Source organism: Chelonus insularis, unplaced genomic scaffold (genome assembly GCF_013357705.1).
Source record: "Chelonus insularis isolate UGA/USDA-ARS -01 unplaced genomic scaffold, ASM1335770v1 contig_316_pilon, whole genome shotgun sequence".
In the NCBI taxonomy this organism is placed as follows: domain Eukaryota; kingdom Metazoa; phylum Arthropoda; class Insecta; order Hymenoptera; family Braconidae; genus Chelonus; species Chelonus insularis.
In genome coordinates, this window is record NW_023276486.1 from 435,739 (window position 1) to 461,601 (window position 25,863).

The 25,863-nt window shown below is 27.2% G+C and overlaps 5 protein-coding genes across 7 annotated transcripts; 2 read left to right on the plus strand and 3 right to left on the minus strand.

The window, feature by feature from the left end:
• The first annotated feature begins 284 nt into the window (after window positions 1-284).
• LOC118065505 (saccharopine dehydrogenase-like oxidoreductase) lies at window positions 285-15,855 on the plus strand. The gene is made up of 13 exons (XM_035080826.1): window positions 285-420; window positions 607-779; window positions 1,437-1,612; window positions 1,714-2,030; window positions 2,109-2,252; window positions 2,321-2,411; window positions 2,852-3,114; window positions 3,195-3,296; window positions 10,971-11,125; window positions 12,434-12,643; window positions 14,377-14,542; window positions 14,868-14,984; window positions 15,723-15,855. The coding sequence occupies exons 2-13, from the start codon at window positions 608-610 to the stop codon at window positions 15,850-15,852; spliced, it is 2,043 nt and encodes a 680-aa protein (XP_034936717.1). The 5' UTR covers window positions 285-420; window position 607; the 3' UTR covers window positions 15,853-15,855.
• On the minus strand, window positions 4,186-7,032 carry LOC118065485 (saccharopine dehydrogenase-like oxidoreductase). 3 transcript variants are annotated; one of them, XR_004690169.1, is made up of 9 exons: window positions 6,746-7,032; window positions 6,408-6,580; window positions 6,124-6,302; window positions 5,705-6,021; window positions 5,473-5,619; window positions 5,304-5,394; window positions 4,942-5,204; window positions 4,698-4,861; window positions 4,186-4,621 (listed from the first exon to the last, which is right to left on the minus strand). XR_004690169.1 is itself a non-coding variant. In XM_035080785.1 (8 exons), the coding sequence occupies exons 2-8, from the start codon at window positions 6,577-6,579 to the stop codon at window positions 4,756-4,758; spliced, it is 1,275 nt and encodes a 424-aa protein (XP_034936676.1). In that variant the 5' UTR covers window position 6,580; window positions 6,746-7,032; the 3' UTR covers window positions 4,186-4,755. The 3 variants fall into 3 exon arrangements, 1 of the variants encoding a protein (XP_034936676.1); XR_004690168.1 differs by having other exon boundaries at window positions 4,292-4,588; XM_035080785.1 differs by having other exon boundaries at window positions 4,186-4,861.
• A 1,714-nt stretch (window positions 15,856-17,569) lies between the features above and the next one.
• LOC118065506 (uncharacterized) lies at window positions 17,570-20,436 on the minus strand. The gene is made up of 9 exons (XM_035080828.1): window positions 20,400-20,436; window positions 19,945-20,146; window positions 19,773-19,875; window positions 19,450-19,653; window positions 18,825-19,326; window positions 18,445-18,740; window positions 18,168-18,376; window positions 17,790-18,106; window positions 17,570-17,705 (listed from the first exon to the last, which is right to left on the minus strand). The coding sequence occupies exons 1-9, from the start codon at window positions 20,434-20,436 to the stop codon at window positions 17,578-17,580; spliced, it is 1,998 nt and encodes a 665-aa protein (XP_034936719.1). The 3' UTR covers window positions 17,570-17,577.
• Window positions 20,437-20,530: 94 nt separating this feature from the next.
• Fib (rRNA 2'-O-methyltransferase fibrillarin) lies at window positions 20,531-22,807 on the minus strand. Its single transcript, XM_035080782.1, has 6 exons — window positions 22,679-22,807; window positions 22,167-22,334; window positions 21,802-21,983; window positions 21,552-21,725; window positions 21,034-21,279; window positions 20,531-20,952 (listed from the first exon to the last, which is right to left on the minus strand). The coding sequence occupies exons 1-6, from the start codon at window positions 22,689-22,691 to the stop codon at window positions 20,782-20,784; spliced, it is 954 nt and encodes a 317-aa protein (XP_034936673.1). The 5' UTR covers window positions 22,692-22,807; the 3' UTR covers window positions 20,531-20,781.
• A 115-nt stretch (window positions 22,808-22,922) lies between these two features.
• On the plus strand, window positions 22,923-25,823 carry LOC118065507 (uncharacterized). The gene is made up of 7 exons (XM_035080829.1): window positions 22,923-23,163; window positions 23,267-23,377; window positions 23,440-23,645; window positions 23,998-24,210; window positions 24,306-24,510; window positions 24,582-24,802; window positions 24,871-25,823. The coding sequence occupies exons 1-7, from the start codon at window positions 23,110-23,112 to the stop codon at window positions 25,805-25,807; spliced, it is 1,947 nt and encodes a 648-aa protein (XP_034936720.1). The 5' UTR covers window positions 22,923-23,109; the 3' UTR covers window positions 25,808-25,823.
• Window positions 25,824-25,863: the final 40 nt, after the last annotated feature.

Sequence of the window (25,863 nt, forward strand, 5' to 3'; positions counted from 1 at the left end):
AGACAAGGTTACGTGTGGAATTTACAGCATATGCCATCTGAGAACTAGCGCGATAAACTTTGCATAAAAAGAAGATGCACACATCAAAAGTTGAAATAACATTCGAAATGCACTTATGTTGATTGGAAGAGGTGACAAGTGTATAGAACAAAATTAATTAAACTTCAATTTCTCAATACCAGAATTGAAGTTTAAAATAAAGTAACATATAAAAGAAAGAGAAAAATCTTGTAAAATAATAATCTTGTATTTGAACTCTATTTTTTGAAATTACTATCAATCATCGAAAGCTTAATATTTATAAAAAAAAATTTTTGATGTTGGTTTAAAGTTCTAGAGATATTATATTATTAAATAATAATAAGTAATTAAAATACGAAACTTATAAACACGCTGCTGAAATTCTATTGTTATTACAAAGTAAGTACTTAATAATCTATTATTCTTTTAAATGCTTTAATAGAAAATGATTTTTTTTGTTAACAAAAAAAACTAGAGAGATCAATTAAATTCGATTATTGTAATATTTTCTTCAGAAAAAGTCAAGGATAACAGCTATGCTTACTTCATTGTTGTTACATCATAATTGCATTTTAATTCTTTCAGAATGGCTGAAGAACGTCTCGATTTGATAATATTCGGAGCAACTGGTTTCACAGGGAAGTATACTGTTCAAGAAGCTGCTAAGTTTTGTAAAATGAATCCATTTACATGGGGAGTAGCTGGAAGAAATAATGAACGTTTACAAGATATCGTTAGAAAATTTGCACCGGATTCAGGTAATCATGTGTATTTTTTTATTACTTGAAAAAATCATTGATTTCAAGCAATTATCTAGGTCATGTTGTATCCTTTATGTCAAGAATATTATAAATTGCTTGACATGCAAATACAGTAGTAGCGTTGACATGAAAAGGATGAAACTCTTTATATGATTTAAATACATGGATAATGATAATAGTAGCAGTAGTATTAGTAGTAGTAGTAATAATAATAGTAAACACTAAGTTAGGTGATTGTCAAGGTCTACTCCAGTAGCTCTGTGATAATTATAATTAATCATTTTTGTTCGTTCTTGACAAAAAATTCCTTTGAAGAAATATTTCAATTTTCAGTTTTACAAAATAAATTGTAGAACTATTTACATGATTCAAGAAAAATGATATTAAAACAAAAAATGACTGAAGTAATTTCAATGAAAATATAATCGTACCATGAAAACGTCATAATTTCTGCCATAATTGATATTTTCATTTGCACACAGACATGTTAATGTGAATTAATTGATTAATTAGAATTCTAATAATGGTATTAAGTTTTGATACTGAAAAATGAAAACCATGATAGATTTAAAACTTAAAATTGACTGTTGGCATAGAAATTTTGATGTCTTACCTGAACTTGTAGAGAACTTAATGACTAATTTCTTACACTAGGAAATATACCAGCAATTATTGCGGACATACAAGATGAAGATTCACTGAAAAGAATGGCTCAAAAATGTAAAATTGTTGTCAACTGTTGTGGACCTTATAGATTGTACGGCGAGCCAGTAGTAAAAGCTTGTATAGAAGGTAAATCTCACTATGTGGATATCAGCGGTGAACCTCAAGTAAGTGATCCACTCATTATGAAAAAAAAAATATATTTTGATTGAAATTATAGACTTTTTCCTACTTGTTAGAACATAATTTGATTTACAAGCTTATGTAGTTCATAGAATCTATGCAACTTAAATACCACAAAGCAGCTCAAGAAGCAGGAGTATACATAATAAGTGCTTGTGGTTTAGATAGTATTCCTTGTGATCTAGGAGTAATTTTTGTCCAAAAAAATTTCAATGGTGATGTGAACAGCGTTGAAACATACTTGAATGCTTGGGTAGAAGGTGAATATAAAGGACCATCTCTTCATTATGGTACTTATGAATCAGTGGTTCATGGAGTAGCAGAGGATAGGGAAATTAACAGAATACGAGCCGCCCTTTATTCTGAAAAACTACCTTCACTCCAACCAAAATTACGATTGAAGTATAAATAAATTTTCTTTGTATTAAAAATAATAAGTCAATTTTAATTATGGATAATTAATTGTTGAAATTCTTCCAGAATAATGCATCGAGACTCAGTATTAAAAAAATGGTCTCTTCCATTTTTAGGTGTTGATGGTTTTGTAGCTTACAGATCTCAACGCTTTCTCTATGAAAAAAAACACATTCGACCAGCACAAATTCAAACTTATGTTTCATTCAAGTATTAAATTGAATCTATCATTCAGTTGTCAATGATTTACGTGAGATAAAAAGCATTCTGTATTTCAGATCTCTATTAACGGCTATATCAATGGGATTCACTATGATTCTATTTGCTTTAATGACAAGATTCCGATGTGGGTATAATTTACTTCTTAAGGTAAGTTGTTATTTAGTATAAGTATAAACTATCACCTATTCTAACAGCTCATAATGAAGGTGCAATCCCTCATATTTCAGTGCTCTGTGAATAATTCATACCAATTTTGGTAATTAAATCCTTATAATAGCAATTATACTAGTAAGTAATGAGTTTTAAAAAAATGCCTTTTTTTATTGATTAAAAACACTGCAAAAAATTCGATTAAATAAATTTTGAAATTGAGTATATTCATTTAAGTTTTTTTATATCGAATTTACATTTAAAAAATCACATTATTGTAATGACCACGAAGGCAATTATTAGAAAGATATTGATGTGATTAACTTGTAGATTGTCATTAACGGAGATAAAAGGTTGTACCTTAAAATTGAAAGTTATGTAATTATTATCAAGGCTAGAGAATAAATGGAAAAAATCATAAAAAAGGAAATTTTCAGCATCCACGATTCTTCTCAGGAGGACTTGCAAGCCATGAAGGACCAGATCCAGAAATATTACCTAAAACTCATTTTTCAATAACTTTAAAAGCTACTGGATGGAAAGAAAAACTATTAAACGCTCATTCTATGCATAGTAATTCTCCTAATAAGGAAATTATTGCTCGGGTTTCGGGAACTAATCCTGCCTATGGAGCAACTTGCACTATGTTAATGATATCTGCACTTATGATTCTTCGAGAATCTGATAAAATGCCAGACAAGTATAATGAATAATTAAATATTTTTAACAATGCATTCTTCTTTTGAAAGATAATGTTTAAAATAATTTTTATTATTACAGTGGTGGTGTTTTACCCCCAGGAGCAGCATTCGAAAATACTTCTATGATACAGAATTTGCAACAGAATGGTGTTAGCTTCGAAATATTGAAAACAACTGAAAAGTGAAAGTTTAGCTATTAAGATAGGCTATTCTATTCAGTAGCTAAAAATTGTTTATAATACTAATGTAATGTTTCATAATTCACATGATAACTTACATAAATTCTTTTTGGCGAATTGCAGAATAAAGTCATCTAAAATAATTTAGTATATGCTATATATTTGAGATATTTTATTATAAAGATGCTAGTTAATTTTTATATTCACATTTCATCAACTTTCATGTTTTATAATTGTTTTGAAATAATAAAAATGAATTTCAGTAAATTAAAACCCATTGATTGTTCTTTCAAGGGTATTGAATGAATTATCTCATTAAATATATTCTATTCGATGTAAAAAATTGCTTATGCATATATATTTATAATAATAATTAGATACTAATTGAGTACTTATGTACTTTTAACAATTTGTTTTTTATTCTTTCCTATGTTCCAAAAGTTTGTTTCAAAAAAATATAGAGATTTTTTTACTTTTTGGTTCGAATTTTAAAATATATTGATTGTTCAATAGTGATCAATATCATTGGAAAAGATATATTTAAAATGTTTAGATTATGTTACAATAAAAGTTAGTATGACATTGTAGTTTAAAGAGAAATAATTGATACTTTCCTTGTAATGATTCATTTTACTTTATAATACTTAATTAATAGATGCTTATTGAGTATTTGATTTAATTTGGAGTCATGGCAAAACTCCAAAAATTACGACTGTTACTAAATCAGCCCTCATGCACTTATTACTGGGATTGAAAACAGAAAAGAAATACCCGAAGCAGTTCTGACCTTTTCTTCATAAGTAATTAAAGCATTTTATTTTTTTATGGTAAATTTTTGCTAGGAATCTTATTCAATTTTGTTCTAAAAATTTATCAACAAATAAGAAGAAATTTTTTGATGTTTATATCGTTTTTATTAAGCTAAAACAAATACAAATGATTATTTAAAAAATAACAAAACAATAAAAAATCTGCCAGTATATATAGTACATAATTATTAAAAACATTTTGACTTGTTGGGCTCGACCAACAGATAAGAGCATCGACCAACGATGTGTCTTGGGCTCATCTCCACCTTATCCACGGAAACTCATACTCGATTACGAGTTTCAGCCCATCAACATCAGGATAGCTGATCGTAGGAATAGGCGGGAGAACCGAGCGATGGAAGGGGGAATTGCAGCCACGAGACAAGCAGCCGGCATCCCGGACACCACTCAACCCAGAGGCGCCAAACGACGAGTAGTAGTCAACTGGTAGCATCGAGAGCGAAGAATATTGCCTAAAAGGCTTCCTACATAGTCACGATATTCGTTTACTTAAGTGTTATGGTTAGAGTCAAAAAAAAAATTGTGTATGTAGGTTACTTAATAAATTAAAAGATTTCATCTTCAATATTTCACCTTCAATATTTTGTAGTATGGCTAATGAATAATACAGTTGCTTTTAATAGCTAAACTTTCACTTTTCAGTTGTTTTCAATATTTCGAAGCTAACACCATTCTGTTGCAAATTCTGTATCATAGAAGTATTTTCGAATGCTGCTCCTGGGGGTAAAACACCACCACTGTAATAATAAAAATTATTTTAAACATTATCTTTCAAAAGAAGAATGCATTGTTAAAAATATTTAATTATTCATTATACTTGTCTGGCATTTTATCAGATTCTCGAAGAACTATAAGTGCAGATATCATCAACATAGCGCAAGTTGCTCCGTATCCAGGATTAATTCCAGATACTCGAGCAATCATTTCTTTATCAGGTGAATTAACATGTTTGTCAGTAGGATCAGCAAGTTTTTCTTTCCATCCACTAGCTTTCAAAGTTATTGAAAAGTGGGTTCTAGACATTACTTCCGGTTTTGGTCCTTCATGACTTGCAAAACCGCCAGAAAAAAATCGTGGATACTATAATACATGATTTTTTTGTTAACATTTTTTTCTCAATTAACATAACATTACTCTTAATACATTATTAATATTTAATTTTTCTAGATAAAGAATTACCTTAAGAAGTAAGTACCGACCACATCTACATTTTGTCATTAAAGCAAACATTATGCCTACACATGTAATTGATATTACAGACATTAAAGAGCTGAAAATAATATTTAAATTAATTTTTGGAATCGATTATCATTTGATTACAATTAAGAAAGCCTTAATGAATGAATACCTGAATGAAACATAAGTTTGAATTTGTGCTGGTCGAATGTGTTTTTTTTCATAGAGGAAGCGTTGAGATCTGTATACCACAGAACGATCAGTACCTAGAAATGGGAGAGACCATTGATTTGATACTTCACTGTAATGAATAATTCCTCTGAAAAAAAAACAACCGATCAACATGATTTCCAGCTCAAAAATATCATTAACCTCTCCAAAAATAATAATTTTTTCATCAATACCTAGGCAACAACTTTGGTTGAAATTGAGGTAACTTTTGAGGATAAATTTTAGCTCGTAAATCTCGTAATTCAGAAGAATGTGCTACACCATAAACTGCTGACTCCCAAGTTCCGTAATGAACGGCTGCACCTTCGGATCTACCATCAACCCAAGAAGACAAATATGTTTCAACGCTGTTCACATCACCATTGAAATTTTTTTGGACAAAAATTACTCCTAGATCACATGGAATACTATCAAAGCCGCAAGCACTTATTATGTATACTCCTGCTTCTTGAGCTGCTTTGTTATATTTAAGCTGCATTGTTTCTATAAACTGTATAAGTTCATTTATTTTATCATATTATAATTACTAATAAATTTAGCATACATAAATATTAGCGAGAATTATTTTTTTTATATTATAAATGTTACTAACTTGAGGTTCACCGCTTACATCCACATAATGGGTTTTAGTTTCAATACAAGCTTTTACTACTGGTTCACCAAAAAATCTGTATGGTCCACAACAATTGACAACAATTTTACATTTCTGAGCCATTTTTTTCAACGAATCATTATCTTTTACATCCGCAACAATTATTGGTATGGTTCCTTCTGAAAAGTATTGAGTACTCCAATTACACAATTTCAATTATTAATCTTTTCTCACACATCTGTATGTTAAAGTCAAATTTATGTATTTATTTATTTAATTATTACCGGCATCAGAAGCATAATTTTTGATCACTTCTTGCAAGCGTTCTTTATTTCTTCCAGCGACTCCCCATGTGAATTGATTTGTTTTACCTAATTTAACAGCTTCTTGAACAGTATATTTTCCTGTAAAACCTGTTGCTCCAAATATTATCAAATCCAGACGTTCTTCAGTCATTCTGAAACGACAAACACGTTCAACTCATAATTTCATATATTCACATTACATTATTGACAGCTTAATGGTAAGTTTTTTTTCTGAATTTCATTCGATTAATATTACTTGTTATTATGGAAAAATTTGTGAATAATTTTATCATCTAATTAATTCTAGTAGTACTTACGTTACAATATAAAAGTTCTACGTCGTCTTTGTTAGAAAAGAATATGTATTTGCTTATCAATTCCTCTAGAACTTTAAATTAGTTTTGTTTATTTGAGTGATTATTTAAATTGTTAGCAGTATAAGAAACTAAACATATACAACTCGAGATACTTTTAGGTCTTGTGTTTATAATAAATTTTGTTACTTCAATATATTATTAAGAGATTGAATGCTGTTGCTGCGTAGACTAATCCACACCTGTTTAATAAGTACTGCGACACTCAGACGTAACCTAACTTTTGCATCAACCATAATAGCGCAAACTCATAGATGTGATAAGAGAACTTTGATCCGTCCAGTATCCATGATATAATATATATATATATCTTTTCTAAGTTCATTCGCAAGTTATTAATTTATAATTTTCAAAGATGTCTAGTTCATTTTTAATAATCATAAATAGTGATAGTAAGATTAATTTTCTATAAAATTAAATAAACAATTATGTCAAATATTAAAATTCATTTCCATATTGCACGGAAGGATGTTTTTAATCATTTCAAATAATCGGAATTTCAAAAATCCTTTTTCAGCGAATCTCTACTATACTGCGTGCAATGTCTTTCAATCTTTTATTGATTATATCATTTTAGCAATAGTAAAAATCTTTAAAAATTTTATTGACTGAAAAATCAAATCTATAAAAAAAAAATTGGGTTATCCATTTCCAACAACATTTCTGTTGATGGATATTTTCTTGTAGAGTTTGATCCATCTGGTTTGATACAAATGGAGCAAAACCAGGCAAACTTTGACTTGTTCGGAGCAATTAGACATAGACCTGGAGAGTACTCCAAGCTGAAACAGTGCTAAAATAAAATCTCTAAAGATTTGAAAGGATCAACAGTATCGTACTGAATGATCCTTAAAGAGACGACGTTAGTTTCAATAGAAAAAACAATTTAGCTCATTAATTTACTATATCATGACGGTAATTAAGTAGTTCTCTAATTAATTACCGCTTATCATTTGTAAATGATTCATTAAGCATCAATTTGCTTTGCTTGTCAACATAGTTTATTATTCCCTAAAAATTGTTTTTGCTAGATTTTACGATAGATATGATATAAAATGATTAATTAAATGATACATTCATATGCTTCTTAATAACAAAAATCAGATAAAGGTCTTCAAATATGCGGTATAATTAATGTTTATTTTCATTTCATCAAAAATTCATTGGAAGTCTTCTACAATAGACTGGTACTCCAAAGTTTTTATTGAAACTCAACAAGTTGGATCCGTTGAACAAATTTCAGTATGATCATTGTCTTTTTTGATCGACTTTTCAGTATTTAAAAAAATATACATCCGTGTTTATCATTCAACTGCATCGAACCTTTCAATTTTAATTGATCTATTGCGTCAGCAATGTCATTCAACACCTGGTGTTTTTTAATATATATTTACCATTAATACTAAAACTAAACTCATATATTTAACAGAAAATCTCTTTTTTCAGAAATTACTCGAGGGAATGTCATCAATGTCGTATTTTTAATAACAATTTTTATTTTATTCCAATTTAACTAAAACTTCATAAATGCTCATCATCTAAGGTAATATTAATGATAGATTTGAATAAGTCTATGGTCAAGATAAAAATTTGTCTACCATGATTGTGATTCTTAAATGAAAAATTTATGAACAATCACTGGATGCCTTATCAAGTTCGAATAACATTTTCATCTATCCATCATCAATTAAATTAATTTCGCTGAATAATAACATGATTAATCATTTTCAAAAACCATGATAAAAGTAAATTAATGTTCAACTATTGTTTCCTTTTTTGAAAAAAGCAGCCTTTTAATAAAATCGAATAATATAAATATTATGAAGGATAATTGAAAAAATGTTACAAAAACTTGACATAAAATAAAAGAAGTATTTCACAGAAATAATTTCAAAAAAGGTCGAATAATGAAATAAATATAAAAACACATTCTTGCGATTTGCAGCTAGTAACCTCAATAAATCTCAAGGATTAATAAAAATACACCATCACATGATCTACTTTCAACTTGAAAATGACGTTTATATTCCTAGAGCTAGGTAATTAACTATTGAAAATAACAAATTTTATTGTTGAATATAAAACCATAATTTATTATCTTAATAGTATTACACCATAGTATTATTTTATGTTAAGATGATATTAATAATAAAGAAAAATTTTCAGTTTAAATTTAAGCAAAGTAAGTCTAAAAAATGTTATCTACATTTTTGGCATATCCTGGTATGAAGAAATACTTTTGCTCATACTCCCTTTAGTTTCCCATTGTCTGGCTCTTTGTTCATCATCATGCTAATCATTTTTGTTAAAACTTAACGAACCGAGAATATGCTATTAATAGTATCAACGAAATAGTTAATTTGCTTTTTACCAATATATTATAATATTTTATTGCTTCAGTTATTAATGATTTTTATCACAAAATTGATAATAAATCTTCATTAGATAAATTTATGAAAATTATTGACAATTCAATGATTATTTAAATTATCATATTAATTATCACATTACAAACATGTATATAAATTATATAAATATAAATATTATTTATAGACTTTTTTCAAAATATAAAAAATATTAACTAAAAAGATTGACTCTTCGTCTTTTTAACTTCCCAGTGGGAAGTTATTTTTATGTCGTCTTTAATTCCATAATTAAAAATTATTATTGCCTAAAAATGTCAAAATAAACTGTTTATAAATGACACTCCATAAAAATAAAGTATAAATAAATGCAACCCCACAGTTGCATGAAAAAATTTCATCAGCATGTAATAATAATATTCAATTATTTAAAATGACCGTGATTGTTACTATTATCAATGATTCATTAAATTCTAATTTTTTAATAGTTATATTTTTTATTCGATATATAGACGGATAATTATTAAATATATCCGGGAAATTTCCAATATTTTATATTGGTTTTATAAAAAACAAATAAGGTGTGAATAAGACTTTGTGGTCAAACAAAATTTTGCTTATCTCAGTGGAAATCCCAATATTTTAAATTCGTTCGTTTGAACAAAAAAACATCAGGACTGAATCACAAAACTTTTTCAATGGCATCATGTCATTATCAACTTCCATCACTTAATACTTCAATGAAAGGAGAATGGATAATGTTTTCGTAAATGATTATTCCAAAAAAGTGTAATCAATTAGAAGATAATCAATGGTCATATTGTAACCTTGAAATACGAATAAATGATAAAATTTTCAAGTCCATCTTCATGACTTCTGTACATAGTTAAAAGCAAATAATTATTTTATCTACTTAATTATATGCTAATTTCCATATATTTCTATTTCACCATAATTTGAAATCACTTTTTTCTTTTCAATTTAATCGAATGACTAAAGCTTTAATATTCAGCGTTACTAGTTCGAGGAAAAAGAACATGTATTATGCAGAGACATTTTCTGATTGTAATTTTTCATCTACTCTCTACAAGAAAAAAAATATCCACTTAGTTAATACGACACGTTTCTTAATTGAGAATCAATATAAACACTTCAGATCGACATCCATGGCAGTGCTTCAGCATCAAACATCCACAATAAAGCAATGGCAGTTGAGTAGTTCTACCGCGCCCGTCCTTTATATGTGTATATATGTATATATGTAGTAAGTCAGTGACAGTCGCACAGCTTTCCCAGCAGGAGCAGAGAGCGGGATTCATGTAGTAACTTGCGTTTCATAAGTTGGGATCTTTAACTTGATTCAGTCGCACGGCGTTGTTCATCAAAGCGACTACGCACACCTTTTTCTTATCTACAACATCATTGTTATCAATAATTAGAGTTGTGATTTTACAATATCTATTCAAACCAAACAGGATTGATTTTTATTATTTATTATTTCTTATTCGTTTAGTTTTATCCAAATAATATTCTATGAATATATTATTTATCAAATGTGAGTAATTCAACATTTTGGCCATTTTTATCATCAATTCTACTTTGTCACATCTTTTACTACTTCGTATTGGTGTAAATATATTAAAACCAAATAGAAAAATTAATTCAAATATTTGAATGATTTAAAACACCAGTCTTCAAGTGACAAAATTATCAAAAAGCTCAAGATATAAGTTAAAAATTTATTTAATTGTTTTTGAATAAACTACAAGTCAACCACTTGACGAATAAACAATTGCACAATAAATATCTAGTAACATGAACGGCACTGCAACAATAATTAAAGAAGATTCTTTGAAAAAACCACCATCATTGAGGACGGTTACATGGAGCGAGAGTGTTGATGAAACCGATTTAGATGTTCCAGGAACTCCAAGGACTCCAAGGACTTCAACAACACCAGGTAATAAAGTTACAAGTATTATTATTTTTATTCAACAAAATTATTAAAAATGTTTACATATAAAAATAACGAAATAAATGAACAAACAGTAATTATTTTTCAAGGTATATCTTGCTTCAAATGATCTACATTTGGTATCAACTATAACGAATGCCCAATTTAAAAATGATATGAATCGTGAGAACAAGAAAGAATTACAGTTAGAATCTGACAAAGAGTATATTATAACTGTATATTTTTTGAATAACTGGTAAAAGCTATTATTTCGGCTAGTAACAATTTTTTGGAAAAAGAGCAAGAGAATGTTGTTTTACATACGCTGTGTTATTCTTGTTATTATCATAATCATTTCTACAATCTTCCAATATAAAATCAAGAGTTATTTTGCTATTATGAAATAAATACTAAGATAACATTAATAAATGTATTTTTTGTAATTAAAAAATATAGCAAAATAATTATTTTATAAAGATAGCAAATTTTTTGGCCAACAGTCAATTCTATTTTGTTTCAAACATTAATTGGTATTTTAAGTGTTGATAACCATGATAGAGATGCTACAGAATTTTAAATAAATTTCACAAAATAATAAATAACATAGTTAATATATCAAGACACTGATGAGACGTAATAAAACAGTTTGAGATCTAATAAATTCACTTTCAATTTATCATTATTTATATTTTATTGACGACAGGTCATGACATTTGATAGCGAGAAACTGTTCGTTAACACGTATCTTTTTCCTGCATTACTAATTTCGTAATGAAGTACACATATGTGTGATATTTCTTATGGAGCATAAAAATTGTTCTCACCTCAAGAAATTTTTTTTTATTATCCCATTACATTGATATTTGATCAGTTACTCAAATTGAGTAATAAGGTTTCTTTTCAAGCTAATGTTTACATTTAACTAAAAAATGAATTGAAAAAATTATTGGAGTAATAGTTCTTTCTTTAGAACTTTATGAAATAATTAATTACTTTTTTTTTTAATATCATTATAAGCAAGAAGTTATTTTATCAAATGTTACATAATTATTGTATTAAATGTTTTATATAACGAAGAAAAACTTACAAAAAGATTTCAATAGCTTCAATGAAAAAAGCAACAGGTCATTGAGAGAAAAATTGAAACTTTGATTGGATTTAGAATTTCATCCAATTTCATCAAATAAAAAAATTTTTTTTTCTTATTTACGTTACACTTGATTTATTATTATAAAAGTATGTAAATAGATTAATTTATAAGATATTCAATCTGTTATAATGTATTACAAATTATATTATTTTTTTTATCAATAGGACATGAAAAATGCATGTTCCACCATGACCTAGAATTAGATCATCGTCCACCAACGAAAGAAGCTCTGTTACCAGAAATGTCAAAGAGTTACAGGCGTCTTTTACGATCTCTAGGTGAAGATCCAGATCGTCAAGGGTTACTTAAAACACCTGAAAGAGCAGCTAAAGCAATGTTATTCTTCACCAAAGGCTATGATCAAAGTCTGGATGGTAAGTGATTTTTTTATTATTCAATTATTCATGGGAATAATATAATAGTCTAAAGATATTAATAATGTATTAAATCCATTTGAAATACGCTATGAAACCATTGTGAAAATGAGAAATCGATTTAGTTAGAGATCTCTTAAAGTATCTTAACAGATTTAACGAGATTTGTTGGAGGGATGTAAAAAAATTTATGACTTTTTTATTCCTCTGAGAATAGGAGGATAATAAATATAAATGAATATATATTGGATGAGGAATATTGAAATGTACTATTCCTTTACTTTTGTATATTTAGATATTTTTATTCGAAAAAAAATGATATTATTTATGTGAAAAACATAATTAATGAAAATAACATTGCCTTCAGAAATTTATATCATTTTTTCCTTTTATCATCCACAAGGCCAAAGTATAGCATGATCTTGACTATTTTAAGAACATTAGAATGAAAGCACTCTATTATACGCCTCCGTTTTCTTATTCTCTTTGTGATACTTTTTTTGCAATTTCAACTTACTTATTCATTTTCCATTCACTCAGTAAAGAGAAAAATTATGTCATATTTACATCGTATGATGCAATTTTACTGTAGCTGAGAGATTTATACTTCTAGTCACGTCCTTCTATTCTTTGACTTTAAGATCTTTCACTTATAATGAAAACACTGATTTTATTAAGATTAAACTGATTTGATTTTTTTTTAGCTTAACAAATACTTGTTGTATTCAATTATTAATTGACTCGAATAAAATCAATGCCAAAATACAGATTTTATTAGGAATTTGTGTAAATCCATGTGGAAAAATTTATCCTTTCTTATATTTTAATAACTGTTTCTCCCATACTTCACTATTCATTTAACTATAACTATTTTACTTAGTGAATATAAAATCTGTACTTAGAGAATTACAATCTTGAAAAAGGATATCAACTTTAAATAAAATAATCATATACTTTTACAAGTTTTATAATCAATCAGTTGTTCATTTTTTATGATCATCTAATTAATTGATATTATATATAAAATAATTCAGAAAGGGAAGAAGTGAAAAAGCAGTAATTCATTGTCTCTATACTTTAGAAGAGTGTTACTTGTTAAGGTTACCCTGGTAACCATGGGAGAATCACCCCCGCACCACCCACTCACCATTATCCAGAACCATTCACTCTGTCAAGCACTTAGAAGTGTATAGCAACCGTATAGTGCTTACCTAAAGTGGGTCAATATCGAGCAAATTACCGGAGAACGCACGCTTGTTTTTGTCATATTCTTTTTATATTTATTATATCCATTTTTTGTTTAGTACTTTGTAAAAATTATAAAATTTTCAACAACGTGATCAAAAAATTTATGCACGACATTTTTATATCATAATATTGTAATTAAATATATTCGAACAATGTAATTGAATTGAACAATATCGAAATTATTTCTATAATCTTTTTCCAAATGAATCGGTAAAAATCATCAAAAAGTCACTGAGAAATAATGAATATTTACTTATTCATTTTGAAAGAGATAAAAATCAATTCTATGAAATATCATTTGTAAAAAATATATTCTACAATCACTTTCTTGCAAATAATTTTATGTATAAAAAAAATTGATCATAAATCAAATTTAAGTTCTATGATAGATTTCAATTCGAAAAATAATATTATTAATTATAAAATAAAATATTCAAGTATTTTTTTAAACTATTAAAATTTAAAAAGCTTAATATCCATTCTAGATGTAATCAATGATGCTGTTTTTGATGAGGATCATGATGAGATGGTCGTAGTTAAGGACATTGAGATGTTTTCGATGTGCGAACATCATCTGGTACCATTCTATGGCAAAGTTTCAATTGGATATCTTCCATGTAAAAAAATATTGGGATTAAGTAAACTAGCAAGGTAAAGTTTTCATTAACAATCTTTCTTTTATTGATGAAGGTATAGCTCTGTCTAACTAAATTAAGAAATTAATTTAAATATCATGATCATATTCATTTACTCTTGCTAATTGTTATATCTTTTGATTTATCATGCATTCCAATAGATGAAAACTATTAATTTATGGATGTCAATGTAGACTTTCACGTTTCAGTTGATTTGTGCCCCTGTGTTACTTGCATGCTTTATTACCCATTACCTTTAAGCAACAAAAAAAGTAAAAATTATTTTCACAAAAAATATGGCTTTTTAACTGAATCACTATAAGATTGTTTCATTTTTTCAGAATTGTTGAGATTTTCAGTCGTCGTCTTCAAGTTCAAGAACGTCTAACAAAACAAATTGCTATTGCTGTTACGAAAGCTGTCGAGCCAGCTGGAGTAGCAGTCGTTGTTGAAGGAGTGTAAGTATTACATCCTCAATAATTATTGTCATCGCATACTTATCATTTTCATCATATTTTTTTTTTTATTAAGTTGTCAAAGAATTACATACATTTATAACTTATTACACTTTATAAAATCTAGAAGACCTTGTAATGAGAAGCTATTACTATACCATGGATTTAATATTCGCCAGATTAAACCTTGTTTAGACGCAATAATTATTATCATTCACGTAACACTTTTTGTCCTTCAAAACACGACTTCAATATTCTACGATTGATTTCAATGAACATATCGTACCTCTCACTAATCTTATTAAAATGGGCTATTGAATGGCAATTTGATTAACTGTACAATACATATATATAATCTTCTGAAACACTTGGATTTGCAATGTGTTAGTTACTTCACATAAATACAAAATGATTATTATTTTATATTTTTATCTATTATATATTATTATAATAATCGCAATACTTTTGAAGCACAATTTGTTTCAAGTTATAATAATCTCAAGGTTTTAACTAATCAAAAATTAAGAATATAGAATATATAGTTATATTCATAAATTCAATTTTTAAATAACTTATAAACATATAATAAAAAACTATAATTAATTAAATAATAATAAATAAGCTGATATAAATGCAATATTCATCAATAATAGAAATAATAATCATTTTCTGCTGTGGAATTCTATGATTTTAATAATTAAATATTTAAATTCATTAATTATAATTTATATTCAATTCTAGGCATATGTGTATGGTCATGAGAGGAGTACAAAAAATTAACAGCAAAACAGTAACTTCAACTATGCTTGGTGTTTTTAGAGATGATCCAAAAACAAGAGAAGAATTTCTGAATTTAGTCCATTCGAAATAAAAATATGAAAATTTATTAACAAAGAAAAATTTTCTATTCAGCAATGAATTTTATTGTTGAAAAGATTGAAAGATTTTTAAATATTCAGAACACAAAATCAATAAGCTAATCATGACTCTGAAGACTATATGAAATAATAAATTACAAATACAGTTGGAGAGAAATTTGGTCGTAAAATGAAACTGCTAAAGGTGTGACATGTCGACAATAAAATTATTATTATTATATAATAATTATTTTTTTTAAGTAATTTTTTCAGTGATTTTAATGCTCAAGTTTCTCTCTAAAAAGATTGTGAATATCTCAAGGAAAATGGCCAAATTTAGTATTGATAATTCAGTGTGGTGTTATCATTTCATTCTAAATAATGAAATGAAGAATAAAAATTCATGAAATTTGCGTTTATCTTAAAATGGACTATTAAAAACTCAAGTACTAATTTGTAATTATCTCAAGATTTACATCTCTTTGTATGATTCTACAGCCAAGAATCCTTCGAAGATAATGTAAAGTTTTAATAGAATTTTTAGTCATTTTTAACTGCCGATTTGTTGTACTTATACAGAGAATATATTTGTTTTATATGGATCCAATAGTTTGACCGATTAGTTTAAAATGTGATAGTTTACATGATATACTATTATAAATATTCTATTTATAAACGGGTAACAGAGATATAGAGTATATAATGATTCAGCCATTCATATATACTCTACCCGTGCCTTTGGGATCAACAATCTTCTTCAGTTGATACATGTAAATGAAGTTAATTATTATGTAAATTGCTACAGGATTAAATAGAATTGACATATATAAACCTAGATAAGCTATACGAAAGTATTTGAAAGACTTGTAATGTAATGGAATAGATCATAGAAAATGGATATATATATATACTTATATAGATATTTAAAGTTCTACTTCTTCTATAACAAATTTATATCATGTCGTGTATCTATTTTATTGTCATTTTAAAAATTATTTTTTATTATGGCTGAATTTTACGGAATGAAAAGAATAATTTATTTCAATACTCAATACTTTGTTTAAATAATGCCAAATTGCAACAAAATTTTCTATGAAAGTTTATAGACAAATTATTCATCGAAAAATTATTATTTTATCTTATAAGATTCAAATTACTCATAAAAATAATTTTTCAATATTATTTCTAGTATGTCATTCAGAAAATTATATAATGGGATGTTTTAAATCTCAAAACACTTAAGAAATTACATAAATCATATATTTTTTGAAAACTGTAAGAGAACAAAAAATTGACGCATATCTGGGAAGGAAAAATGTTTACTTAATTAATATATAATTTTAAGAAAAATATTTTTCTCCCAAAACGATCATTAAATTTCCAAACAATCAAGTTCCAAAGTGAACAATTATACAAAAGATTTTTGCCAGCTAATGTTGATATTTATTGTATTATTTTCAAATTGTCATTGTTTTTTTTCAGATTTTGAAAAAAAATTTTTTTCAGAAATGATTGATAAATGAAATAAATAAATATGTATGATATGGTGATTCTGCACCAGTTTGTTAATGAATCGTAATTTTATTACGATTATATATACCAATTGAAAGACATAAAAAGCTCTAAAATTATTTTAATGTTTAAAAATTTTAATATGTATCATATTTTATTATATCGTATAAAGCTGAATGATATTTTACAAGACTTTTTATTAATTATTTGACCTTTATTTTTACCTTTCAATTGTTAATAAATCGTTTTGATTTAGCAAATCCAGTACAGTGTCTCAATTTCTGGGGTTTATTCATTCTAGAAGAATTTACGATATTGGAGCAGCCAATAGCTTCTGTGTATTCTTGAAAATTTCCTACCATTAAAACGTATTCACAATAATTTTTGTACAAACTTAAAGCAATATCAGAGTACGTATGATAAATAAGATTATTCATACCTTTGCAAAGTTCATTACCAATAATAGCATCAAAATGTTTATGAACTTTAAAAGCTTCTTTGTTACAACTTCCACCATAACATACGGTTTTTCTAGTCTTAACATTGTTTTCATTAATATGAAATTGCGGTACAGTTATGTATGCGTTATCTAAAGTTTTTTTTGGCAAAATAAAAATCATATTACTTTGAGAACACATTTGAGTAGGTCTATAAGATTCAAAATATTTTTTTTGTTTTCTTAATTGAGTTTTTCCTTTGGATGATATATTACTTTTTGCTTGAACATATTTATTGCCATCCATCATTTCTGAGAACCTGAGAATATTCACAGTTTTATTTAAAATTTTTTAAATTATGTTATAACTCATGAATTTACATGCTACTAGCAGAGGATGGTAAATAAGGGCATGGCATATAACAAGGTTGATAGCAGATCAGTGGTAAATTGGGTAAAATCTTTATTGCTTCAGAATTGAGTGAAGATAATCCTTTATATAAAGCTTTCTGAACTGCTTGTTCATATTCCAACTTATCTTTTTTTAATTGTTCATTCTCTCGACACATCTCTTCTATTTTTGCCAATAACTATATTAAAAAAGTAGCTAGTAAACTTGTTTAAAATCCAATTTTTGTATATGATTTGATAAAAATACTTGAGCTTCTCTCTCATCTTTTTTTATTTCTTTTTGTTGAGATGGTTGTTTTACACCTGAAGAGGATGCAAGTTTAGCTTCAGGAATAGTTGGCTTCAAACTCTCCATACATGAACCACTTGGTCGATATGATGATGGTTTTTCTATAACAACTGGAGATCGTTGAGATTGAACTACAGTATTAGTATCTTGAATTGTTGTTACAAGGTTGTTTGAAGTTGAAGGACGTTCTTGATTCACAATTGTTCGAGCACTATTCGTTTGGTGGTTTGCAGAACGAATTTCAGGGATTATGCCTTCAGAAATTATCAAAAAAACTTTTTTTTAATTGACTTTTTAAAATTATTATTGTTGAAACAGTATTACTAAAAAATCTATACCTTGACGACTTTGACTAGTTGATGAAGTTACAGGTATTCTTACATGTACATTTTCTGTCGCAGATAATGTTTCAGGAATTTCTGATTGACTATTAGCCGATTGACTAACAACGTTTTGTAAAGGAGATGCAGAATTAGTTTCTGGAAGCAATTGAGGACTGAGATTATGTGCTGAATGTTTTATAGCATTGATATTAGATGTTGTTGATGGATTAGTGATAGACTGTATAGACACTTGTTGAGGAAAGTCATTATTTTGATTAGTAGGCATTTCAGTTGGAGGTTCTACTGTAACTATCACTGAATGTGATGTTGCTGTTTGTTCAGGTGAGGATTCATTTCCTTTCCTTTGATAAGATGAAGATACTGTAAATATCGTCATCTTTTGAGGTGAACTTGTTTGCACAATTGTTTCCTTGGAAGCATGTGCTATTGGTCCATTGATTGTTTGTAGTGTTCGAGTTGATGCTGTTGATATTTGAGTAGGTAACTGTGGTTCATTCTGTATAATGAAAAAATGTAAAATTAAATCCAGTTCTAATTTTGAGTTTCAGCTGATGAATAATTTTGATTAAATATATTTTAGTAACTGTAAAAATGTCTGTCAATAATGCAAATTATTTACGATTGTGAATTTTAATGCCTCTTCTCGACATTGAGCTAATTCATTTCTTATCTGAATTAATTCATAATTCTTTGTTTGTAATTCCATAAACTTTACAGCAAGTTTAAGTTGTAGACTATTCAATACATTTTTCGTGATTCTAAGTCGTTCTTGAATAACATTAATGAATCGTTGAAGCTTTGCAAGAATTGTTGCAAATAATGTCTTCAATTATAAAATAGAAAAGATTATTCGATTAAAGGATAAAAAGAATATCATGAACTAGATTGAAAAATTTGAATTTTATAAATCTATCATTTACTTTTTTCTCGTTACTATCAAACCTTTAATTCATGTTCATGAGTTTCTGTTAAAGTCATTAAACTGTTTGAAGCTTCTTGAATATTTTGAATAGCATTTTTTAGAATTCCATCCACTTCTTCATGTCTAATATTCAAAAATATATAAGTTAATGGTTTTCTTAATGTACACTAAATCAATATTAATTTAGTTTACTCTGGTATTTGTTGATGATTATTTCGATTTGATTCCGGATTTCCGCCTGATTCCATGATAGTTATACAAAGTTGATCAGAATTGACAGTATTGGGATTTCCTTCATGGAGCCCATTATTAGCACGACTATCCGCACCACCAGTTAGTCTTCCGTCAACATCATCAATGTCATATATATTTTTATGGGGAAATTTTTCTAATACTGTTTCCCATTTTACTAATTTATTCTGAAGAAATAAAATTTGATCCATCGAAACATTTAATTAATTTTATTTTTTATTTTTATTACTACCGGAAACAATTTGTTAAAATTTAAACTAATAAAATGTTTGTGATAAACACATGTATTGTTAAAATTTATCATCTATTTGGAAACAAATTTTTTTAAACCTTAATATTTTACGAATAAAATGACATCATTATTATGCTAAAGACTTCAATATTACTCTATTTACCGTCAAAATATTTTAATAATTTATTGGTTATGTACATAACGAAATGAAAATCAAACAATAAAATATCTGATACTTTTTAAAATGATTTTTTTATTTATTATGAAAATTGCTAGTCATATTATTTGCTATAGTATGATATAGAAAAATTTCAATTCTTGATATTATAGAGCATCAAAAGATGTAAAATATCAATTTTTACAATATGATACAAACTTTATTTTGTAGAAAATATGTGATAAGTTTATGTAAGACTTGAAAACTTCTTTCAATTAGAAAAAATACTGTTTCCAAATAGGAAACTTAACTACTTTAATTTTTTTTTCATTCTCTCAAATCACTTAAAATAAAAAATTATCTTTGAACTTAAATATTAGAAATAAATTTAAACAGCATTTTTAGGTGGAGGCCTAAAAACTCCTACAACTACTGCATGATCTCTTTCGTAAGGTTCAAGAGTGATTTGCTCTTGAGGTTTCAACTTATCAGCAATAAGTTTCTTCACTTCTGCTGCAAATACAGCTTCAGGTTGTGCTGTCGAGTCTATGCAACTTGCCTAAAAAATGAATAAAAATTATTATTTTTGAATAATTGATAATTTATACGTAAATAAAACATGACAATAAACTTCAATTACTTTTATAGAAATCACAAAATGTCCACCATTTTTGAGGAAATATTGTGCGTTGAGAGCAACTATTCTAGCCTGATCGGGTTGGGCTACATCCGCAAAAATCGTATCAACCATTCCTACTAACATTCTATATTTATGTGGATGTCTAGCATCCTCAATGATTGGAATGATATTCGTCCTTTTTTTAGCTACATTGATTAAATCTCTACCAGATCTGTGTGAAAATTCCACCGCATACACCAAACCTTCCTGCAATAAGAAAATGAATTTTTAATTAAAAAATAATAAAAAAAATACATTTATTAATATAAATTACTGTTGACTAATATTTTTGTTTATTCATAAGCATATATGTAGTCAAAATTAAAAATCAAATGAAAAATATTTTCACTCGAAATTAAAATTTTTACATATTATTATTGCATCACTTCGACACCAAGTAAGTAAAAATGCACAAACTTGGCTCTAACGTATGCATTGTGAATCACAATTTAAAAAAAAGAAATAAATGTTTATTTTACCGGTCCAACGATGTCAGCAACGTGAGAAACTGTAGTTCCTGAAGCAGCTCCTAAATATAAAACTTTACTTCCAGGAGGCATATGAATTTGGTCAACTCCTCCAAGAATGGCTGCAGCCAGTTTAGACCTGAATGGATTCCACACTCTGTATTCAATTTTTTCACTGTTTTCGCCCTAAAATAAATATTGAAAAATTATTTATTTCAAGTTATTATGTTGAACTTTAATTTTTTTTAAATTATCAACTTACCTCTACACTTATTCTTTTTTCACCGTATACTTCTGAACCAGGTACTAAATTTAATGTAACCAAGGCATCTTCTTTCCCTCTTGCGATAAATACACCTTCATGTCGATGGGGTTCGATAATAACTGTTTTTCCTCCTTTAAAACCTCCTTTACCTCCTCCTCCTCCTCCTCTTCCTCCACGACCTATGATGGTAAAAATCAATGAGTTATGTTTTATTATAATAAATACAATTATCAATGATGATTGAATTGTTAATTGACTCTACAGATTGGATTCTGCATTATTTAGTATTATTTCTCAACTAGTTCTTTTGTACTAATTCGTGAATGATTTCAGAGAAATCTTAATTTCGTTAACAAAATTACCTCCTCTTCCTCTTGGAGTTCCACCTCCTCGACCACCTGATCCACCTCGGAATCCTCCTCTGCCACCACCGCCACTACCACCACGTCCGCCCTTAAAACCACCTCCAGAGCCACGATCACCTCCTCCTCTTCCACCTCTAAAACCACCTCCTCCTCTTGGCGAAAATCCTGGAAATTAAACATTATTGTTATAGAATATATCTAAATATATCATACAATAAATCATTGGACACATGACTCCATAAACATGAATTGATGAATTAATAATTTAAAAATACTTTTTAGAATAATAAATATGATTTTAAAATAAAAATAAATAAAATATGCAAATATATTTTTATATATTATTTACATACATTATTTCGTTTGAGACGTGATAAATCAATTTTGAGGTTAACCGGATAGTGGTTTACAATTGTATGCAAGATTAGTGTTAAATTGAATAAATATCATGATATTTTATATGAAAAAATGAATAAAGGACAATTTTTTATTAAATATATTAGTTTTACCTGGTTTACCCATGATTTAAGATATAAATTTACTCTTGATTGAGAAAAACGATTTACTCCACAACACAAAGTAAACACGTGCGCGTCGCAACGCGGATGAAACTGCCGGAAGCAGCCATTTTGCTCGAATCCAAACACGTATTCTACAATCGAGATATTTAGCGTTCGATATATCGATATCTTTGTCTCTATATCGTACTTAACAATCGATGTATCTAACTTAATATCTCGAGTATTGCAATGCTTTTCAAAAATGTTTGTTATGATTCTTTAGAAATATCGTAAGACTAAACAAAAAAATATTATATGATATGTTTTGTAAATGATTTTTTTATTATGATTAAATATATTTAAAAAATAAGGTGTAAATTTAAACATAAAAAGTACCAACATTTCTTAACCTCAATTGTTAATATTATTGAAGTTCTATAATGAATGGACTTACTTTTAATGAATATGATGAAGAAGAAGATGTTGTAATTGAGGTAATTCTTGACGTAATTCTACTCTAATTAAAAGCAAAATAATTAATTAGAGTAGAATTCTACTAATTTTTTTCAACATAAATTTTCTTTTAAACTTTTATAGGGCAGTGATTTACATCAAGCATTGATAGATGCTGGATTGAGTGATTTTGTATGTACTCCTGTAAAAAGAACTGAATTTATTGATATTGAAGACACCAATGAAAACTCTAAGGTATTAAAAGAATTATTTAAAAAAAGGAAAAGATTTTCTCAATGTTTATATAACATTTCTAGCTTTTGGTATTCAAATATGACAAATGGTTTCCAAATTTTCTTACGAATATCGTAGATGTTTCTTGGTTGTATCGAAAAAATGAATCAAAGCTACCTGAAATAAAACAACTTAATATAATTTTACAACTAGAATCATTGCTCAGTGATCATGTAGAAGAAATTCATCATTTTCATAATCAAACTTCATCCTTAAATGGTTATAATAAGTAAGTTATTTTTTAACTGATCTATTCTTCTTTTATCTTTTTGTTTAATAATTCTTTTATATACTTCATAAATTGATCTATGATAATCGAAGTTCATAAATGGTTAAGAAAATTATAAAATACAACTTGATAATAGCTTAGATTTTCATGAAAATGGATGAGACTGTTGATTCTGTTGAATCTGAAGTCTGAAACTGAGTTATTCAATTGAATTGGAAATCAAGTTTTTTCAATCAATATATCAAAGATAGAAATAATACGTATAAAAAATTTTACTGTTCTTTTAGAACTATATTACAATGGACATCATTTTTAATCTGTTCCTCTATTGCTGTTACAAATTTTCATATTGAAAACCCTCACGAATACCTAGTCTTATAATAATTTCTGGCTCAATGCTGGTCATAGCGTGTTATAAATATTTGGACTTACGTAGTATCAAAAGTCTTAAAAATTTTGTGTCTACACAAAATAATCTTTACTATTTATACAAGAAAATATTAAGAATATTAAAAAATGGATATTGCATAAAACTATCTTCAAATTCATTACAAAGAAAATTTAGGTATGTTAAAAAACTTGAGTAATATACATTTTTACTCTTCATAAAAAAATGTATCTATATAAATTGCCAAATTAATATTCTAAAACTGATTACAGTGAATTAGAAGTTGAAAGACTGAAATATTTACAACCAATGTGTGAAACTTTTATCCAATCACTAGAACAAATATCATATTTATATTATCAAAAATCGTTATGTTTAATTAATTTATATTCCGATTTAAAACTTAATCATTTAATAACGAAATTTGACGTTCATCATTTTAAACTTCAAGGAGAGATCACATATGAACGTCTTAAAGTAATAATTTAGTTACACTTAATTATATCAGTTGATTTATGAAAAATGTTATTAAACAAATTAATTTTCAGAAATTTTATTACATGTATATACTTGTACAGTCAGAGTTGATGTTACTTTTAGCTACTATTTATAAACATAACTCAGAGAATACTAATTTTTTTCTTCATCGAAAATTATCACAAGTAATTGATCATTTATCTAAAATGTTAAAGAGATACAGTCTAAAGTTGCATGTTATCGTTGAAGATTATAAAAATACTAAAATTGGACGACTTTCTTTAGAATCACAGTAAGTTCTAAAATTATTGTTAATCAAACCAAATTAATTTTTAAAATTTCTACTGATATTTTTCTTAGGAAAAAACCTCATATTAGATGGCAAGATTTTTATGCGCATTCAGATTTATTAGCTCGTAAAATCCAATCTGCTTATAATAATGTTTGTTCTGTTATTGATGAGATAGACAACTGGAATGATTCTGAAGAAACGGATGAATTCTTTAATAAACTCACAAAAAAAATGGAAACAATATATAAAGAAATTGATACTGCAAGAAATTTTGCTGAGTTTAATATTCTACTTATCAATAAATACAGAAATCCTCGACAACTAACTTATTCTGAATTAAATAAAAAATCTGCAATAAATGATAATGAAAATGAATTACTTGTAGTATATGATGAAGATCCATTTATTGTAGATGAAGTATTTGAAGAATATATAAAGGAAGAATATTTTAAACCATTATATGAAGATCATAATCCTGAATCACTTGAAAAAATAAAGTTAGATAAACTTCTTGCCAAAAATTTTATGAGTGAGCTAAAAGAAGTTTTAATTGATAAATACTTATCTATGTCTGAAAGAGAGGCAAAAGCACTTTTGCGTTTCAAAGATAAATATTTAGTAGGGAAAAATAATGATAATGAAGTACCAGTTGAACCACAAAGAATACCAGAACCTCCTCCTTTACCAAAAACTCGAGATGATTTAGGCTTTAATGAAAATCAAGATATTTGTGAACCATTATTAGGTTTGAAGAAATTTCAAACGTGTTCCGACAGTGACGTTATGAATGAGATTTCAAAGTCTAATGATACAAAAAAATGTATTTTAAATGAGAAATTATTCTCAGAGCAGCAGGAAACCGAAAGAAGACCACCGATAGGTATTAATCTTCGTGATATTCAATTACCTGCATTTATAGTAATGGAAGAAACATTTACTGGTAGTGGTGAAAATTCTGATGAAGAATTAATTCAAAGTGATAATCAAAATGTAAATAATGATTAATTATTTCAAGTATCAACAGCTGTAAAATATTCTGTATATATTATAAATTTTAAAAA